General features: G+C 50.9%; 1 protein-coding gene across 1 annotated transcript in view; it reads left to right on the forward strand.

The window, feature by feature from the left end:
- The first annotated feature begins 233 nt into the window (after positions 1-233).
- The window catches only part of PLEKHG4B (pleckstrin homology and RhoGEF domain containing G4B), a 33,123-nt gene continuing 15,092 nt past the window's right edge, over positions 234-18,264 (forward strand). The window contains exons 1-8 of the mRNA XM_074329222.2: positions 234-302; positions 3,225-4,302; positions 8,341-8,508; positions 9,071-9,194; positions 11,877-11,970; positions 15,311-15,397; positions 17,249-17,365; positions 17,707-17,805. Of these exons, the coding sequence (XP_074185323.2) occupies positions 234-302; positions 3,225-4,302; positions 8,341-8,508; positions 9,071-9,194; positions 11,877-11,970; positions 15,311-15,397; positions 17,249-17,365; positions 17,707-17,805 (1,836 nt within the window). The remainder of the gene's footprint in view (positions 303-3,224; positions 4,303-8,340; positions 8,509-9,070; positions 9,195-11,876; positions 11,971-15,310; positions 15,398-17,248; positions 17,366-17,706; positions 17,806-18,264) is intronic.

Here is an 18,264-nt window from a genome sequence, read left to right on the forward strand (position 1 = left end):
GAGACCGTGTGGCCAGAGCACCAAATGCCACATTGCAGGTGTGACCAGCTCCTCCCCTTCGCAGGCAGCCCTGTTCCTGCAGGTCAGTTTCTCTGTCTCAGCCTCAGAGCTTCACATCTCTGGCCCATTGGGTCACTGGAGCAAACCTGGTTGAACTTCTCTCCCTGGTGGCCCTTGGGATCCTGGAAGCTGCCAGGCTGGGAATCTCACTGTGGCTGACTGTGGGGTGGGCGATGTCCTGGGTGCTCGTGTCACTGACCATCCAGCGAGGCATTGGCACACACCTGCAGTCACGCACACCAGTGGGCACTGGTCACCTCAGTGCTCCCAGGGGCCTTCCTTTGACATCCTGTAAGGCCTCAGATTCCACAGAAGCACTAAAATCCAGGCAGGGTTCCAGGCCCAAATATGTTCATGGTATTTTTTTCTGTGAGAGCAAATTCGGAGGAATTTGGTGCCCAAGACTGAGGTGACCTGTGAAGAGCTGCCGATATCACAGGAAACACTGATGAAATAATGTTAGGTGAAAAAAATGAGGCACAGTTGTATTTGTGATGTGATCTCAGCCATTGAAAATGCACAGAAAGAATAATGAAATGAAACACCTATGTGCCAACAATGCTGACCCCTGGGGGTTAGTGTTGGGATTATTTTATTCCTTAATTTTTTCTGGAACTTCTCGTTTTTTGCTGTGCACAAGTATTATTTCTCCAATCTGAACATCTTAATTTTTAATTAAATGTGGCCGTAGATGTGAGGACGCGTGGCAGAGCCACAGAGATGCCACTGCTTCTGCACCAGAGAATGTGCTGGTGCTGCCCTCCTCACAGGCTGGCCACCTCAGCTCCTCGTCTGCAGCGTGTGCCCCACCCCACCCCCCGCCACTTTATGTAATGTGCACGTGCTCGGCAAGCTCAGTAAGTCGGCGGGAACAGCGTTCTTGAGACCCTCGCTCCTAAAACACACCCATATATCTGAGGTACAGTTTTCAAAGTAAACTCCAGATATAGGAAATATTAAATACTTTTAAAATGTCCACTCTTAGGAAAACTAACATGAAAATACATGTGAAAGGGAAGCTTTGGTCTGACACCAAATTCTAACTTTTAAGGCAATAAAAAGTGTCACCAAAAACCCCAAGAAATACAGCTTGTCTAAAATGTTAACTTTTGTAGAGAGGAAAAGGACATAACTAAACTATAAAGCAAATAAACTGGGTGGAATATGTGCAGCAAGAGTTACATGACAGAAATCTTTGCTAACAGTGAGTGCAGAAAATGTCAAATTAAAAAAAAATCCTGGGGCCAGCCCGGTGACTCAGGCGGTTCGAGCTCCGTGCTCCTAACTCCAAAGGCTGCCGATTCGATTCCCACATGGGCCAGTGGGCTCTCAACCACAAGGTTGCCAGTTCAATTCCTCAAGTCCCGCAAGGGATGGTGGGCTGCACCCCCTGCAACTAACATTGAACACGGCACCTTGAGCTGAGCTGCCGCTGAGTTCCCGGATGGCTCAGTTGGTTGGAGCGCATCCTCTCAACCACAAGGTTGCCGGCTCGACTCCCGCAAGGGTTGGTGGGCTGTGCCCCCTGCAACTAGAAACGGCAACTGGACCTGGAGCTGAGCTGCGCCCTCCAGAACTAAGACTGAAAGGACGACAACTTGAAGCTGAATGGCACCTTCCACAACTAAGACTGAAAGGACAATAACTTGACTTGGAAAAAAGGCCTGGACGTACACACTGTTCCCCAATAAAGTCCTGTTCCCCTTCCCCAATAAAAAATCTTTTTAAAATAAAATCCCTCATGGCTACTAATAAGGCAAAAATAAGACAATTCATAAAACGAGCAAAAATACATATAGAAAATTTACAGAAAACACCAGAAAAAAAGGTTGGCTTCACTATCACAGAAATGTGAATTAGAACAATGTTCCACAGTATACATATAAATTTAGAAAACAGTTTCATACTGTGAGGCCTTGTGCTACTGGATCATGGCACACCTGTTAGTGAGGCTGCTGTCAGTGCGTCTTCTTGGTGGAAAACTGGCCATGGTGTCAGAATCAGGGACGACATTCATAGTCTTTTCTCTTGTAATTCAATCCCGGAAATGTATCCTAAAATGATAATTTAAAGGAAAAAAACTGTCATGAAAATGGTCCTTGCACTTATTGTTTATAATAGTAAAAGTGAGAAGCACTGTAGATTTCTGACAATAGAGGAACAGTTAAGTAGCCATCAAGATGGTAACTGCAAGTAACAGGGAAACGTTTGCTAAGAGTGATCGCAAACAAATTATATCTACGTTATTATCACAGTTTAGAAAAGTTACGTCTTATATGGATAAGAGCAGAGAAAAATTTTAAATCTCTGGCGGTATATTAGGATGAGTGTTTTACTTTCTCGGTTATTGTAATAATGTGTGTGTAGTACATAAGTGCTGGAACAGAGAAAATACGTTACAAGGGGAAAACTATTGGAACTCAACTCATCCCATCAAGTGGGGTCCCGTGTGAGAACGTGAGGCTACAGCTTCGGACGTGTTGGGGTCCCACCCCGTCCCCATGAGGACGTCACCCACGTTTGAGTGGGTCTCATTCATCCTGAGCTCAAAGCTTTTCGTAGACCAAATTATCTTCAAAGCATGCTTCAGAGTTCTCCCTGTACTACAGCTGGGCTGTAAATTTAGCTGACGCCTTCATAAGTAGGAACCACTGGTTGTGTAGGCGAGAGTTTGCCGCCAATATTGTTGCTGTCCTTCCCAGATCCCACATCTTCTCACTGTTCCCACCCTGTGATTTCAGAGGCCACACTCTTCCTGTGGGTGCCTGTGGGTGCCTGGGAGACTTAGACTGAGGGTGGGGCTGGGAGTGACTGTGGAAGCCCGGCCCCTGGCCCAGGTGGGGACAACTCCTAGAGTCACTCCCCCCACAGTCCCCTTGGGTTCTGGCTGCTGCTACTGGGGTGACACTGCCTGGGGTGTGTCACGCCACCTGGGGTGGCTTCCTGCCTCTCTGTCCTATAGCCCACGTCCCGCAGCCTCCCAAAGCAGCTGTGACAGTGTGGTTTTAACTGCACTGAACTGAAAAGAAACCCCCCTCTTTAAGCGCTAATGATTTGAGTCATGTTCTGAGGTGCAGGGTCTGTCGCTCACTCTCCCTGCTGGATGGCGACCAGGGACCCCAATAGGTTCCGTGCCAGCCACTAACGTCCCTCTCTTGTCCCAGGCTAGGTATACAGGCCTCATCTTCTTCCACGAAGGCTGGCCGCTGTGCATCCACGAGAAAGTGGTGGTGCAGTTGGCGTCCCTCCACGGAGTCAGGCTCAGGCCTGGGGACGTCTATCTGCAGGTCACATCTGTGGGGAAGCAGTCGGCCAGGCTGGTCTTAAAATGCTTGTCCCGGCTTGGGCGCGGCTCAGAAGAGGTGGCTGTGCCTGAGGCCATGTATGACTGTGTCTTCACAGCAGAGTTCCTGGACCGGATGAACAGGGAACGTAACAGTGTCCTCTTGAAAAACTGCCTGCTGACCTCAGGCTGCACCATCTACCGCACCCCATGGAGCCACGTCACAGCGCCTGCGTTTGTGCCCACCACCGGAAGTGTCGTGTGCAGCTGCTCCCGCCATCCTGGACCTGAGCAGCCACCCGGCAGCGCCGCGGAGGCCCCAGCCACAGCACCAGCCATCGCCAGCCCCCGTCCCCAGAGGAGCAAACTGCCCTACTGCAGTGGGCATCTCGGCATTGACCAGCCCAGCCACCTCCTTTACCTGAGAAGAGCCAAGTGGGAACGGCCCAGGACCCTGCCTGGGAGCTCTGGCGTCGGCCTGTGGGAGCCCCCCGAGAGTCCGGAAGGACCGGGAGAGAGGCTGTACCCCGTGGACGTGGACAAGAAGGACAACCCCCAGGCCCTCAGCTCCCATAAGGACATGGGCAGTCCGAGCTCCAGAAGGTGGCTGCCTGGGGCCACAGCCGGTGTGGAGGCAAGACGCTGGTTCAGGAAGTCCTACATGGAGGCTCTGCGGAACCCTGTGCCCCTGGGGTCCGGCTCCAAGGAGTCTGTCTTGGTTGAGGCTTGTGTCCAGCACAAGGAGCCTGGGGCAGCAAACAGCCTGACACAGAAAGAACCCGCTAGCCGCCAGGAAGACCCCCAGGAAACCCGCAGTCAAAAGAGCTGTCCAGAAGCCGCGTACACATCCCCCAGGAGCTCCCGAGATGATGTCCGGCGGGCCAGCCCCCACTCAGCCAGCGCTGGGCCAGGTGGTCTCCTGGGAGGACAAGCTGTGGAGACCAGAAACTCAGAGGAAGGTAAGTGTCCCCACTCCTCTCCCTGCACAGCCCCCTCTCTTCTCCTCCTTTGTCCTCGCTCCTGCTCGGTCTCCTTGGTCTGTTCCCTCCCTGTAGTAGAAGCCTGTCTCCATAGCCATGCTGACTGTTGGAAGTAGTGTTCACATGTGTCCCTTTCATGTGGCTGGTGCACAAAGGCCCACAGACACGGTGGCTTAGAGCAGCAGAAATTCATCCTCTGAGTGAGTTCTGGAGGCCAGCATGTGCCAGCATTGAGCCGCAGGCTGCTGGCGTCCCTGGGCTTGTGACAGCAAGCAGGCTCTTCCCCGTCGGTCTCTCTGTGCCTCTGACCTCCCTCTACTTGCTCTCGTGAGGACACCTGTCATTGGATTTAGACCCAGCTTAATTTTCTTCACATCAACAAAGACCCTTTTCCAAATAAGGCCATGTTCACAGGTTCTGGGGCTGGGCACCTTGTGTTGGGGCCACTGTACAGCCCACCACGGTGCGTTAATACTCATTTGCTCAGATGTCATGTTCTTTTTTCTTTCTTTTTTTAAATTTTATTGGGGAAGGGGTTGTGGAAGGGGAACAGGACTTTATTGGGGAACAGTGTGTACTTCCAGGACTTTTTTCCAAGTCAAGTTGTTGTCTTTTCAGTCTTAGTTGTAGAGGGCGCAGCTCAGCTCCAGGTCCAGTTGCCGTTGCTAGTTGCAGGGGGCACTGCCCACCATCCCTTGCAGGAGTCGAGGAATTGAACTGGCAACCTTGTGGTTGAGAGGACGCGCTCCAACCAACTGAGCCATCTGGGAGCTCAGCGGCAGCTCAGCTCAAGGTGCTGTGTTCAATTTTAGTTGCAGGGGGCGCTTCCCACCATCCCTTGTGGGACTCGAGGAATCAAACTGGCAACCTTGTGGTTGAGAGCCCACTGGCCCATGTGGGAATCGAACCAGCAGCCTTTGGAGTTAGCAGCACAGAGCTCCAACCACCTGAGCCACCGGGCTGTCCCTGTCATGTTCATTTTTAAAGACCCCCCAGATCAGTGACTTGCTGCCCCTTGGTTACACACACACCTTGAAGGCCAGTGAGCTCCTGAGCAGTCGTCCCCTGAGTACTTTTCCCTGTGGCTCTGAAGGGAAATGGTTATTGGACGCAGTGTTTGCAGGGCATAAAAAAAGATAAGGAAAGAATGAGACCAGATTTCTTAAGTCAAATGTTTCGGCTATTTCCCTGTTTTTGAATAAAGAAATGTTTTGTGAAGAGCAAAGATAGTCACTGGGAAGAAGTGAAAAGTGTGAAGGTGCCGTGGACTTGAGGAAGCAGGTGTGGCCTGAGCAGCCCCACATAACACGACAGGAAGCGGGGTGCTGGGTGAGGGGTGCCAGGTGAGTGCTCGTCTGTGTCTGCGGGACACCACACCTGCCCTCCCCCACAATGAGGGGCTCCAGCCGCTGTGCGTGAGGGCGCTTGGGGACCCAGAGAGGCACTCGCAGCTATGCATGGACCTCCCTGGAACGACCGTCTACTCCTGCTGGAGGAGCTGGCAGCATTCAGATCCTGCAGACACATGGCACTTGCCACAAAGAGTCCAATGATGTAATTACCCACTTAGGGGTGACACTACAAAAAAACATTCTATTGCCTCTCTGCAATTCCATTAAAATTAACATATAGCAGCAATTCCCTGCCCACTGTTTCCAGGGCCTAAACTGTCCTTTATGTCCATTTCCTTTCCTGTTTGTATTGGGCAGAAAACACACATGATGGATGACATGACGAAAACTCAGTTAGTCTACGCTAGGAGACAGACCTTCTGTGTTCACCCCAAGTATTGATATGAGATATAATTGAGCAGATTTCTCCCCACAGAGAAAAGCTGGCTGTGTCAGTGCTTTGGGGGACAATCAGGCACAGTGTCACACAGTGGAGCACAGGTCACAGACGGTTGGCGACAGCCAGACGTAGCTGCCAGTCATGAGGGCAGCAGGTTTCATTTCAACAAAGCAGCACTTCCAAGTGGAAATGAGGCCAGCTGACTGTGTGTGTACAGCAGCGCATGTAAGAAGATTTGAAGGAAGTCTCTTTATCACAGACGTATGTTGTTGTCATTTCTCTCGGGCACCAGTGCGCTGTGTGTTCTCAGTGTCAGCTTACATGAACGTAACACTGACGGCTGGGGAGAGCGGAGGTTGGAGGGCTTTACTGCCTGGAATGTCCCCTTGCCTCTGTTCCTCCCTCGCTGATTGCGCAGAAACTGCCTGTGTGGTTTCTTAGTCGGCAGGAAGGAGGCGGCTTCTCCCTGTGAGGAGGTGGGCAGTGGTACCCAGAGGTCTGGGCAAAGGGCCAGGACCATGATTACCCAGGCAGTGACCAGTGGGTCGAGACAGGCGTTCCCCTTCCCCCCTGCTCCCTGGCAACACCTGTCCCTGCTGTTGACAATCTGTGCTGTGGTCCCACACCCCTTGTTCCATTAACACAGGAAAATGCATCAGCTGGAACCCCTGCTTACACCCATGATGAAAGAGTAACATTTAGCACACTCTTCTGTGTGACAGGCACATAACATAATTTCAAAACTATGCAGCATTTCAGAATTTATTTTCAGAATATCATACTCAGCTCTGTCACTCACCCTGTGGTAACTGAGCAGCTGTCTCTCCCTAGCCACACTTGGGTATGGCTTTGATTACTAGCCATTTTAACATCGTCACCCTACCTGGGACCCCGCCTCACTGCCTCTTGGTGCTGAATTCAGGAAAACCCCCACGAAGGACCTGCTCAACTAGCAAGACGTCTAATGAGACGAGTCTTACATGGGTGGGATGTCTGTTCCCTCATCCATGTCGGAATGCTTGGGGTTCACTGCAGAACTGCTTTTGGCCGGTGACGTGTTCTGGAAAATGTATGAACATACATGAAGGACACTGTGTGATTGGAGCCCATCAGCTGGTGGAGGGACAGACAAAATTTGGTCCATCACACATCAAATGAGACCCAGTATGGAAGAGAATGAGGCTCTGATACAGGTGACATCAGATTCGTTCTGCTGAGTGAAAGAAGCAGAAAGACCACATGGTGTTTGTCCCATTTACATGAAAGGCCCAGAAGAGGTGGTTTCAGAGATGATACAGGTGGTCGCCCGGGGCTGGGTGGGGTGCAGGTTTACTGTACGTGGCTGTGGGGATCTTTTTAGAGGGACAAAAATGTTCTAAAACTGATTTGTGGTGATGGATGGTTGCACCACTTGGTAAAGTTGCTAAAAGCCTCTAAATTGTGCAATTAAAATGGGTGAGTTGTACAATATATAAAATATACTTCAATAAACCTGCTTTTTTATTTTACAAATACGGTGGACTTCTCAAGCCCAGCTAGCGTGAGAAAGCCCTTCACAGACTTACAAGATGTTAGCACTGAAAGAAGTTAGAGGCAAGGGTTAGGGACACGGTACCCCATAGCGCTCAGGTTCCAGGGCCCGCTGGCCACCTCTGGTTGAGCCTTTCCCTCACCCGTGGAGGCGACACACGGCTGGGCCACGTGTGGCTGGGCGTTGAGGATGTTTGCTCATCTGTGAAGTGCTGTGGGGAGAAGTGCTGGTGACAGTGCCTCCATCGGGGCCACTTCCGTCCGCTCCAGGGTGATGGCCAAGTGTGAGCCCCTCTGGGATGAGGCAAGAGGGCATGTCCCCCACAGCTCCCACTAGGGCAATGCCTGCCCCTGTGCACTCTCACATAGGTCTGTGTTTATGACACTCGGGGAGATCTGTGTCACGAAACAAATTAGGACACGACCTTTCAGTGTAAACGCTTCTCCCTGAGGTCCTCAGGCGGTGTGTTCCCCTGTGGCAGCTGAAATATTTAACTTTGCAAGTGTGTTATGCCCTAGTTTTTGGGAACTCACCTGTCCTGGAAGGTGTGGCACTCCTGCATTTCCAGAAATGGGACATGTTGTCATGGAAACACACTTTTCGCACGATTTTCTCCCTGTGTTTGTAGCTGGCTGCGCAGCTGCCTTCAGACCAGAGCTGCATTCATCTCTGACCAGGCTCTCTCTGTCATCCAGCCGGTGTTGAGGCTGACGCCTGCACATTTCCCACTGTGCTCACTGAGTTGCTGTGCCCTGAGAGGGAAGGACAGCCACCCAGCCCGGGAGACCTGCCCAGCCAGGTGTCCAGGCAGCCGCTGGGGGTCAGCGAGGAGCTGCTGCAGTCCGGGGCCATCACCCTCCCAGGTGAGCCTGACCATCTCACTCTGTCTAGGTGGCTGTAGCAAAACGCCCCAGACTGGGGGGTGGGGAGGGGGGCTTATAAACAGAAATTTATTTCATATGGTTCTGGAGGAGGGACGTCCCAGATCATGGTGCCAAGGTCATCAGGCTCTGGTGCCAGCCTCTTCTGGCTCGTAGTTGGCATGTTTCACTGTGTCCTCACCTGGTGCAAGGGGCAAGGCAGCTTCATGGGGTCTCTTCTAAGGTCACTAGTCCCATTCACAAGGGCTGCACCCTGGTGACCTAAGCACCTCCCAAAAGCCCCACTTCCTAAAACAATCAGGTCAGGCATTAGTATTTCCACATGTGAATTTGGGGGAACACAAACGAGACCATAACAATGGTCATCGCCCCCCAGGTGAGCACGGCTGTCACCTGCCCAGGTGAGTGCCAGGCTCTCACAGCAGATAGCATATCTAAGCCAAAAACTCAACAGTTGGCAGACCCTAGCTCAGTATTCCTCAGGCTTGAAGGCACGTGTCCCCATGGGGGCTGCCCCCTTTCCTGACGCCTTCCTTATCTGCAGGGACCCGAGACCGCCAAGGGAGAGCAGTGGTGCAGGTCTGCACGAGGGGCCCACTCTGGTCCAGTCAGCACATGTCCAGCGCCGAGCTGACCTGCCTGCTGAAGTACCTCCATGGCATCCCCAGGTGGGGCTGAGCCGCGTTCCCACCCTTCAGGTCCCTTTGGGTGGAAACCCATGTGAGCCTCTCTTCATGCGATGGTGCTGTCTGTGGTCTCTGGGACCCTGGTGGCATGGACAGCACGTTCCCACCGCGGGCTCCTGCTGTCTGGCCCCTCATTGCCCCCAGTCCCAACCCCACCTCTCCCCTCCCCCAAGCCCTGCTCACCCTGATCTCTCCCCTCTGGGACACACACTGGAGGCTTGAACTCTGTGTTGTTCTGCGTTGCTCAGTGGCGGTCCTTTATTTACATGCTTTTGCTCCACCTCTTTCTAAAAAGTGTCGACAAAAAAACATCCAGCCTAAAAGAAAGCTTATAAGAGTTTATTTGAGCAAAACTGACAGCATTGCTGGGAAGCAAAATCTGAATGGATTGAGAAAATGATCTGCAAAATGGCTGTTTGCAGCTTATTTTATACATAGAATCAAAGGAGGAGGGTTACATGAAATCCATTGGTGGTAGATTAAGGGGGTGGGAGAAAGCAAAGTGGGGGGGAAATCTCCGGGTTTGGATAAAAGTAAGTTGGAGAGTCAGGTGCTTCCTTTACACTGGTGGGTGCTACCGGTTCACTTTATACGGCACAGCACGTGGAGGTGGTAATTGGGATAGAACAACAATGCAGTTTGCTGCTCTGCTGTGGTGGGTTGTGCCCTGGGGCGTCTGGAAAAAGGGATTACTCTGACATTCTAGGGATATTAGCTTAGATACAAAAAGCCAGTAATAGGCTCACTTAAGGTAAAAATAGACCTTTTCCAGGAAGCTACAGACTAAAGGTTTGACTTCCCACCTCAGCCCACCTTAGTTAGGCATTTTTATGTTCACGCTATCCTGTGTGGTTATTTTCAGTCTCCTGAGCTTGTCAGCTTAACATGTGCCCCCTTTTCCATCCAAAAAAGTATTTGAAGTGGCCTTGGATAAAGGCATGAACTGATAGGAAGATGGTGTTTAGAATAAGCAGGTGAAGAAATCACTCAGGTGAGGGGTGCCTTGTACTGGGAAGCAGGAAAGACCACCTTGTGCGGCCCGGGCCTTGCATTCAGCAGGACAATGCCATGTGCCAGAGAGAAAGCACGCCAGCCCCCAAGGGAGACACACGCTCCCGCACAGAATTCTCGGAGCACCAGGCCTGGATCCTGCATGAGGACAGTGGTGTGGAGCAGGTCTGTTCAGGGGACCCTCTTCAGGGCTGTGGTTTCGGGTCTCCGGGGAACAAGCAGAGAGGAGAGCCGGAGTCCAGGATGGTTAGAGCAAGTTATTTAGGCCCCGAGACGCCGTTGGACACAGGCTTTGGACGGCCCTCCCTGCCCCCAGTGCTGGGTGGAGGCGGCTCAGCCCTGAGGTCTCCTGGCCTGGCTATGAGGCCTGGTGCTGCCCTTACTGGCTGGGCTCGTGGTACAGCTCGGCGAGCCTGTTTCCTCCTCATCAAGCAGGATGGCAGCTGCTGTCTCAGGCATGTTAGAGCAATTAGAATCATCTCTGTAAATACCACGCCGCACGGCAGCTACAAGCAATGCGGTGTTCTTCATTTTGTGCCAAGACGCCTGTGAGTGGAGGCTCAGGGCACCTACAGGGTTGGCAGGCCCAGGACTGGCGCCTGGGTATTCAGCCCTCTGCTTCTTCCGCTTTGTCCCAGCAAAGTCTCCCCACCAGAGCCAGGTTCTGCTCGGCTCAGGACTCTGGGAGGAAAGCAGTGCTGAAGCACATGGGACAGACTCGTTCCCAAGCGTCACGGTTTGGCTGGTCAGTTCCCTACAAGCGTGATTCTATTAGCATCTGGTAGTTGCTCCTTGAGAAGCCCATGTCTATCGCCGTCAAGGAGGTGACGCTCACCTTCAGCTCTCGGGATGAGGTGCCTGAGGTGTCAGCTCCAGGAAGAGTGTCCGGCATCATCTTGTCAGTGGCTACGAGGAACCACATGTGCTAGGGTTCCTTGTAGATGGACCACCATCACACCCTTACATCCACATAACCTTAACCAGAAGAAATGTCGGCTATCATCCCTCTGACCTGTGCGGCCACCAACCCACCCACCCGTCCAGTCCTTACCTGGGATCAGAAAATAGAACAGGATACGGTTCCTGCCCTCGGGGAGACCCACATGTGACCCCGTGTACCGCAGCTCCCGGTGCGAGATGGTCCACAGTGCTGGGAAGGAGCCATGTTCTCGGCCAGCGGGGGGTGTCCCGGAGGGGCTGGGTGGAAGGAGCAGTGCACATGGCCCCAGTGTGGTCAGTCACTTTATGACTTGGAGGTGGCCCTGACAGAGGCGGGAGAGTGAGAACAAGACACCGAAGAGAAGGCCGCCTGGGCCGGAAGACCACGCTGACTGCAGCGTGCAGCCGATGGACAGGCTGGCGTGTGGCAGGGCCACAGTGTGATCCTTCGGCAGGTCCCCAGGCCTGGAGATGCAGTCAGACACGACTGGTCTGTCACACTGAGGCCTAATGGCCTGCCTCCAGCTGTTGAGCAGCTGGGTTCTGGGGGGGAGGGTGGAGCAGAAGGTGATGTGTGGAAAGTCAAAGTCAAGACCCCCGAGTTCTAGAGCCAGGAGGATGTAGTGAGGGTGTCTCGGGGAGAGATGGAGAAGTCAGCCTGGCAGAGGTAGAAGCTAACTGGTAGCCGTTAACATCGTGTGTGTCTCTCTCCAGGAAGGAGGTGCGGGACCTGGGGCTGGTCATCTTGGTGGACGCACGCAGGAGTCTGGCCGCCCCTGCCTTCTCCCAGGCCCTGACAGCTCTGCAGGTGAGTTGGGGTCACTCCTGTCCTCAGCGCCCAAGCATCGCAGGGCCATGTGGGCTGTGAGCACAGAGCCCTCTTGGAAGGCGTGTCCCGTCCCGGGGCCGTCACTGCAAGCCTTCGTGGCAGAGCCCCACCCAGCATCAGCCGGTGCAGGCGTTCTGGCCTCATGTTCTATCTTAGCGGGAATGGTAACAGCCCCCTCCCCTCCTAGTATGTGCCTATCACACATCTGACTAAATCTGGTGCGGGGGGTATCGGGGCATGCAGGGGCAGCCACCGCTCGCTGTGGGGACAAGGGCCCTAGACTTCTGAGAGGCCTCTGGGACAGGTTCAAGAAAGGTTGTCTGGCAGGTTCACAGTCCCCCCAGGAAGACCCCATCCTGGATTCCGGGTCATGAGTAAAATCCAGAGGGAACTGACGAGTCCCTGGAACTGGGCCCAGGGTCAGACGGAAGCCTGAGAACGTCAGCCTCCCTCAGACGTGTATCCACAGGGCCCGTGTGTGCCAAGCACTGCGCTGGCGTCTGGGTGTCGGGCATGGGACATTGCTGGTACCAGCTTGCCATGCTGTTATGTGCGTGTCCTGTGTGTGGGGTCAGGAGCAGAGCATGGCCACACGACCAGGAGGACGCTGAAGCCAGAGGGCTGCTGCGACTTCTGCCCCTTTGTCATCCAATGAACACTCAGAAATGATGTGCCCAGCCTTGAAAGGAGTGAGCCCATCATGGCAAGTCCACAAGCCCAGCAGCAGCACTTCCCAAAGTGCGCAAAGCTCAGGCTGGCCGGCCAGTGGCCTAGAGCCCTTCACCACCTGAGTGGACAGTCAGCCAAGGACCACTTACTGGTTTCCTGGAAGAACAGCCCTCCCTAGCTTTTCTTTTTGTTCAGACTTCCTTAAATCCTGTGCCAGGCCAGTCACACTTGGGGACACTAAGCCCCAAGTGAGGTGGTCCTGCCCTCCCCACACATCCCCAAGACACAAGCTGGGAGCTTTAACTTGTTATAAGTGAATCATCTGACACCTTCCTATTGGTTTACGTGGTGTGACCATGCCCCAAAGCTGCACCCTGACTGCCTGAGGCCCGAGGCCTGGCACAGGCCCCACCTGGATACCCCGGCTGTGGGGGCAGCAGCAAGATCTGTGGTCCAAGTGAGAGGAGTGCATAGGAGCTGAAATGTAAGCATCGTGTTTCCATTTTCAATTTCATTTCTAAGAAATACACAAAAGGAGTCATATTGCTTCACAGAGGGCAAAAATATGTAACTCAGTTTCATAACTACCTCAAGTAGCTGTGCTTCAATTCATTCCATTATTAAAGGTCTGGTGCCATAGGAAGCCTTCCATTTTGAAAATGAAATAATGTTTGTTTCCCCTTTGTGGAAGAAAATCCTAAGAATTTGCGCAACCCTGCACCACCCACAACACAGAACTATAACACACTAACGTGGGTAATTGTCAGAAAGCATGAACTCTCTTCTCACTTATCTGAGAATTAATATTAATTTTCTTTGAAACAGAACAAATTGTAATAGTAAAAATTCACTCACATAGGAATAGACAAAAAATAATGTAAGACACTTTACAGAACAGTAGTTTTACTGCGTGATGACTTAACACTTTAGCTAAACTGAGTGAGAGAAGTGGAATGTGGCTTCAATGATAGGAGAGCGAGAGTGGGTTTTCCCTTTGGGCTTTTCAGTGGTTCATCTGGTCAGATATTTATGAATTGTCATCTACGAGAAGCCGCTTAACAAAAATATAAGTACATGAGATGAATTTAATAATACAAATAAGACCTCAGTTAGTTGTGAGGCCCATCCACTAAATTCATTTCAAAATAAAGGATTACAGAAAAACCTAAAACCTGTTTGTCACTATAACAAACTGAAAAAGTAAAGCTTTAGGAAATATAAATGAAGAAGCACTATGTAAATAAAACCTTTTTATAGCTAAATTATCTTGCCTCAGTACAGTCTGCCAAACCGAAACCAGGGAGGTTTGATTAAAGTCGTAAAGAACGTCAAAAGATAAGATTTTTTTTAAACCGATAGGGTTAGAACAGTTGGACATCTGGATGAAAAAGAAAAGAAAAAAATGCTCTACACATACTTCATACTATGTATAAAACTTAACTAAAAATGGATCCTTGACCTACATATAAAATCTCAAACCCACAAAACCACCATAAGAAAACATAGGAGAAAATTTTCATGACCTTGGTTTAGGCAAAGATTTCTTACCTATGACCCCAATAGCATAATTAACTGAAGGAAAAAAATCATAAATTGGATTTCATCAAAATTAAAAATCAAAATATACTGTTAACTAAAATGAAAATACAAGCTATGGACTGTGACAAAATGTTTGCAAAACACATATCTGATAAAGGATTTATACCCAGACTATATACAGTTTAAAAACTCAGTAATAAGAAACATCCCAATGAAATATGGGCAGAAGATGTGGACACACTTCACCGAAAAAGATGCACGAACGGCAAATAAGCACATGAAAATATGTTCAGCATCGTTTAGTCATTGGAGAAAGGCACCTTAAAGCCCAGATGAGATCACACAGTGACAGCAACAACGAAACGTGAAAATCCAAGTGTGTGGAATCGCTGCTGGACATGAAAAACAGTGCAGCCAGTCGGGACACAGATTGGCTGTTTCTGCACAAGCTAAACACATTTACAGGACCCAGCTATCCCACTGCTGGATATTCACCCTAGAGAACTGAAAATTTGTGTTCACGCAGTGTTCATAGTGTCTTTAGTTATGATTGCCAAAATCATAAAGCAACCCAAGTGTCCTCCGATGGGTGAGCAGATGACAAACTGGCACCTGCACGCAGTGGAATCCAGTCAGGGTGAAGCTGTCTGAACGGAGCTGCAAACAGTGGATGACTGTCGGAGGCACCGTGCTAGGTGACGGCTGTCAGCACAGTCCGTTCACACCGTGTCGGGGAGGCACATTTGTTGAAACAGAGAGTCATGGCTGCCAGGGGCTAGGGACTTGACTGCAAAGGAGCGTGAGGAAATGGGGGGGGGTGTGTGCAACTGTTCTATATCTTGATTGTGGTGGTGGTGACATGACTACAAGTTACACCAAAACCTAGAGAATTGCACACTAAAAAGGATGAATTTTATTATACTAAATTACAACCAAAACACCTGTTTACATTAAAAAATCGTAAATGCAAGAATTTACATTCAGAGCAAAGGCCACTGCAGTGTATGCATTCTAGTTACTTTGGGAAATAGCACCAGTCAAAAGCAGACACTTCCATTACTGAAGTTAAGAATTAGAAAGCCAACTAATACCCCTTTTCCACGTCTTTCAGAGCACGTCTCCCCCCATCATTCACAGTGTTTTCCTCTTGGTGGATAAGGAATCAGCACTCAGGCCTGACAAAGACGCAGCGGTTCAGGTAATAGCCAACCCTCAGCATCAGGGGTGGCTCTGAGTAATGCCCAGAATTAAGTGACAGGGAGCGAGGTGAGGTGGAACATGGGAAAGAATTTATGGATGTTCTGGTCTCACCCGCAAAGGAGCCTGGAGACTTGTCTCTGACCCTGCGTTTTCGTGGGATTGTGCAGCGATAGATCAGAACTCTGAGAGTCTCATCTGTCTCCACCTCCGTTGCTCTTTCCTTCCCTTTCTCTTTGATCTGAAAACATCTCTGCTTTGTTTTCCTTCTTGAAGTACATTTTTGCTGCATGTAGAATTCTGGCTTGACAGTAGTTTGTGTGTGTGTGTGTGTGTGTGTGTGTGTGTGTGTGTGTGTTTTCCCAGCACTTCAAAGATGTTGTGTTGTTGCTTCCATAGTTTCTGATGAAAAGTTCACTGTAGTTCAAGTGATTGTGCACCTGTAGGAAACGGACCGTGTTTCTCCAGCTGCTTCCCAGATCCCTCTTTCTTCTCAGAAAATCGATATAATGCGACTAGACATGGTTTCTTTATATCGATCCTGTTAGGCATGGCTGAATTTCTTGAATTTTAAAATGTATGTCTATCACCAAATTTAGAAAGTTTCCAGTCATTATTTCCCGAGATGTTTTTCTCTGCCTCTTTGGCTTCTTTCTTTCTACAGTTTCATTTACACATATTGATATCATCTCATAGGTCTTTGAGAATATATTTTTTAAACATTTGTCCTCTCTCTTCTTCAGATCACATTGTTTCTATTGATCTGTCTTCAAAGTCACTGACTCCATACATACATTTCCTCTCATCTACTAAGCCCGTTCAGTGAATTTTTTAGTTCACATTTTGTGTTTCGCAGCTATAAAATTTCCATTGGGTTTTAAATACATGTTTATATCTCTGCTGAGGTTTCCTGTCCTCTCATTAATGTCCAGCATTCTTCCTTTACATCGTCGAGCATAGTTACAGTAGCTGCTTCGAAGTGCTTGTCTAATCATTCCAACTTCTGTGTCTCCTCTCTCTGGGTTGACCTCTTGATTGTCTTGTCCCTGGCGAACGAGTTATATTTTCCTGATTCTTTATGTGTGAGGTAATTCTGGATTGTCTTATGGACATGGTGAATATTCTACTGTCGGGACTCTGGATTCTGTTAATAAAGTTCCACAGTGATGTTTTAGCATGAATTCAGCTTGTTCAGACTCACAGCAAACCCTCCCCTGCGTGGATCCAGTTCAGTTCTTTTGCCTCCCGGTGCACACGCGGTGCAGTGTCAAGGTCACACACTGGGAGCTCCTTTCCCCGTTTTCTCCCTGTGGGACTCCAGCTTCACTTTCCACCCTGGCTCTGTCCTCTGGTTCTTTTGGCCTGAGAGATGCCCATTTGCCCTCAGTTTCAGCCACTGCAATCACTGTCGGCAGCCTACCTTCAGGCCAAAGCCACAAAAATGGGTGCTCACGCCATGCGGTTTATTCATCCATTTCAGTCACCTTCACAGGAAGCCCGGCTTTGTTCCCACTGCAGAGCCTTCAGATGGGGGTTGTCACACTTTGCTGGAGTTTGTGGTTTTGTCTGAGAAGGGCCGACTCTGCCATACCAGAAGTCATGCCCCTTTTCCCTCTTCCACGATCGTCTTGCCCTGGCTTTGTTCCCAGTTTCCCCCCTTTTTTGTCTTTCCTTAATTGGGGCCTTTCCTTCATTTCTCTTTGCTGCCCTCTCCTTTCACTTCTTCTCACCTCGTTCCTGTATCCAACCACACACAGTCCTCTAATGCCACAAGCTAGGCAGCACAGCTGAAGCCAGCAGTGGCAGTTCCTGGGAACAAGCCGTTACAGCAGTCTTGCCCTGTCCTTGGCAGTGTGAGGTGGTGGGTTCCCTGGAGGCCCTGCACCAGCTCGTCGACAGCTCCCAGCTCACCGCTGAGCTCGAAGGCTCCTTCCCCTACAGCCACAGCGACTGGATCTGCCTCCGCAGGGTAAGGAGCAGCTCACAGCGGCTGCACGTGCCACTGTCACCTGGGACTTCTCCTTACGGATGTTTCTAATCCAGGCTGAAGGGCATCCCCACCCCAAGCCTCACGCCGTTCACAGCCATCATTGGTCATCTGTTTCTGACAACCACGCTGCCCAGGCTTGAGAGTGCCGCTGAAACCCAGCCCTGGGCCGGGAGGGAGCTGCTTCTGCAGGCACCCCGAGTTCCCAGGGCGACACTGCGGCAGACAGCCTGACTGCTGGAGACCGGTTTACATGTGGGAACTCACAGCTGCTCACATCGGTGTCTTCACAGTGGGTCTTTCTTGTCTCCTCCTCTTGACAGAAGCTGGAGACCTTCACCACTAACTGCCAGGATGCCATTGCTTTCCTCCAAAATTCCATCCGCTCCCTGAACACCCACAGGCCACTAAGTACAGCTCAGGTCGGTCCTCAGCATTTTATTTTGACAGGTAGCTGGGAACATGTGGGTTTAGCCAAGACTTGCAAATAAATACTGGGTTTCACCATCTTCCCTAGTGGAGATTCCCAAGGCCCTGTGGCTTGTAAATACCTTTCAGTTAGCATACAGCTTCCAAAGGACCACTTCCTCCCCCTCGGCCCAGAAGAGAGATGGCACGGCCACATTTGCTGCTGTGCCCGCACGGCGTGTGTGATGCTGCAGCAGTGAGCACTTCACACAATACGGACATGGACTGGCTGGAGGGGCCGACAGTGTGGAGACGCCCATGGGTGCCCAGGGCATGCGGGGTCCAAACACCAGTTCTCCTGCTGACAAGTTTTCAGCTTCCCTCTGTTCCTGCCCTCGATTCTCAACCTCAGACTCCCCATTCCCCGGGCTGAAGCATCTGGAACTCCGCTACCTCCCCTCCAGCTAGGACCG

Source organism: Rhinolophus sinicus, chromosome 3, assembly GCF_057876585.1.
Source record: "Rhinolophus sinicus isolate RSI-liver-muscle chromosome 3, RSI-T2T, whole genome shotgun sequence".
Classification (NCBI taxonomy): Eukaryota; Metazoa; Chordata; class Mammalia; order Chiroptera; family Rhinolophidae; genus Rhinolophus; species Rhinolophus sinicus.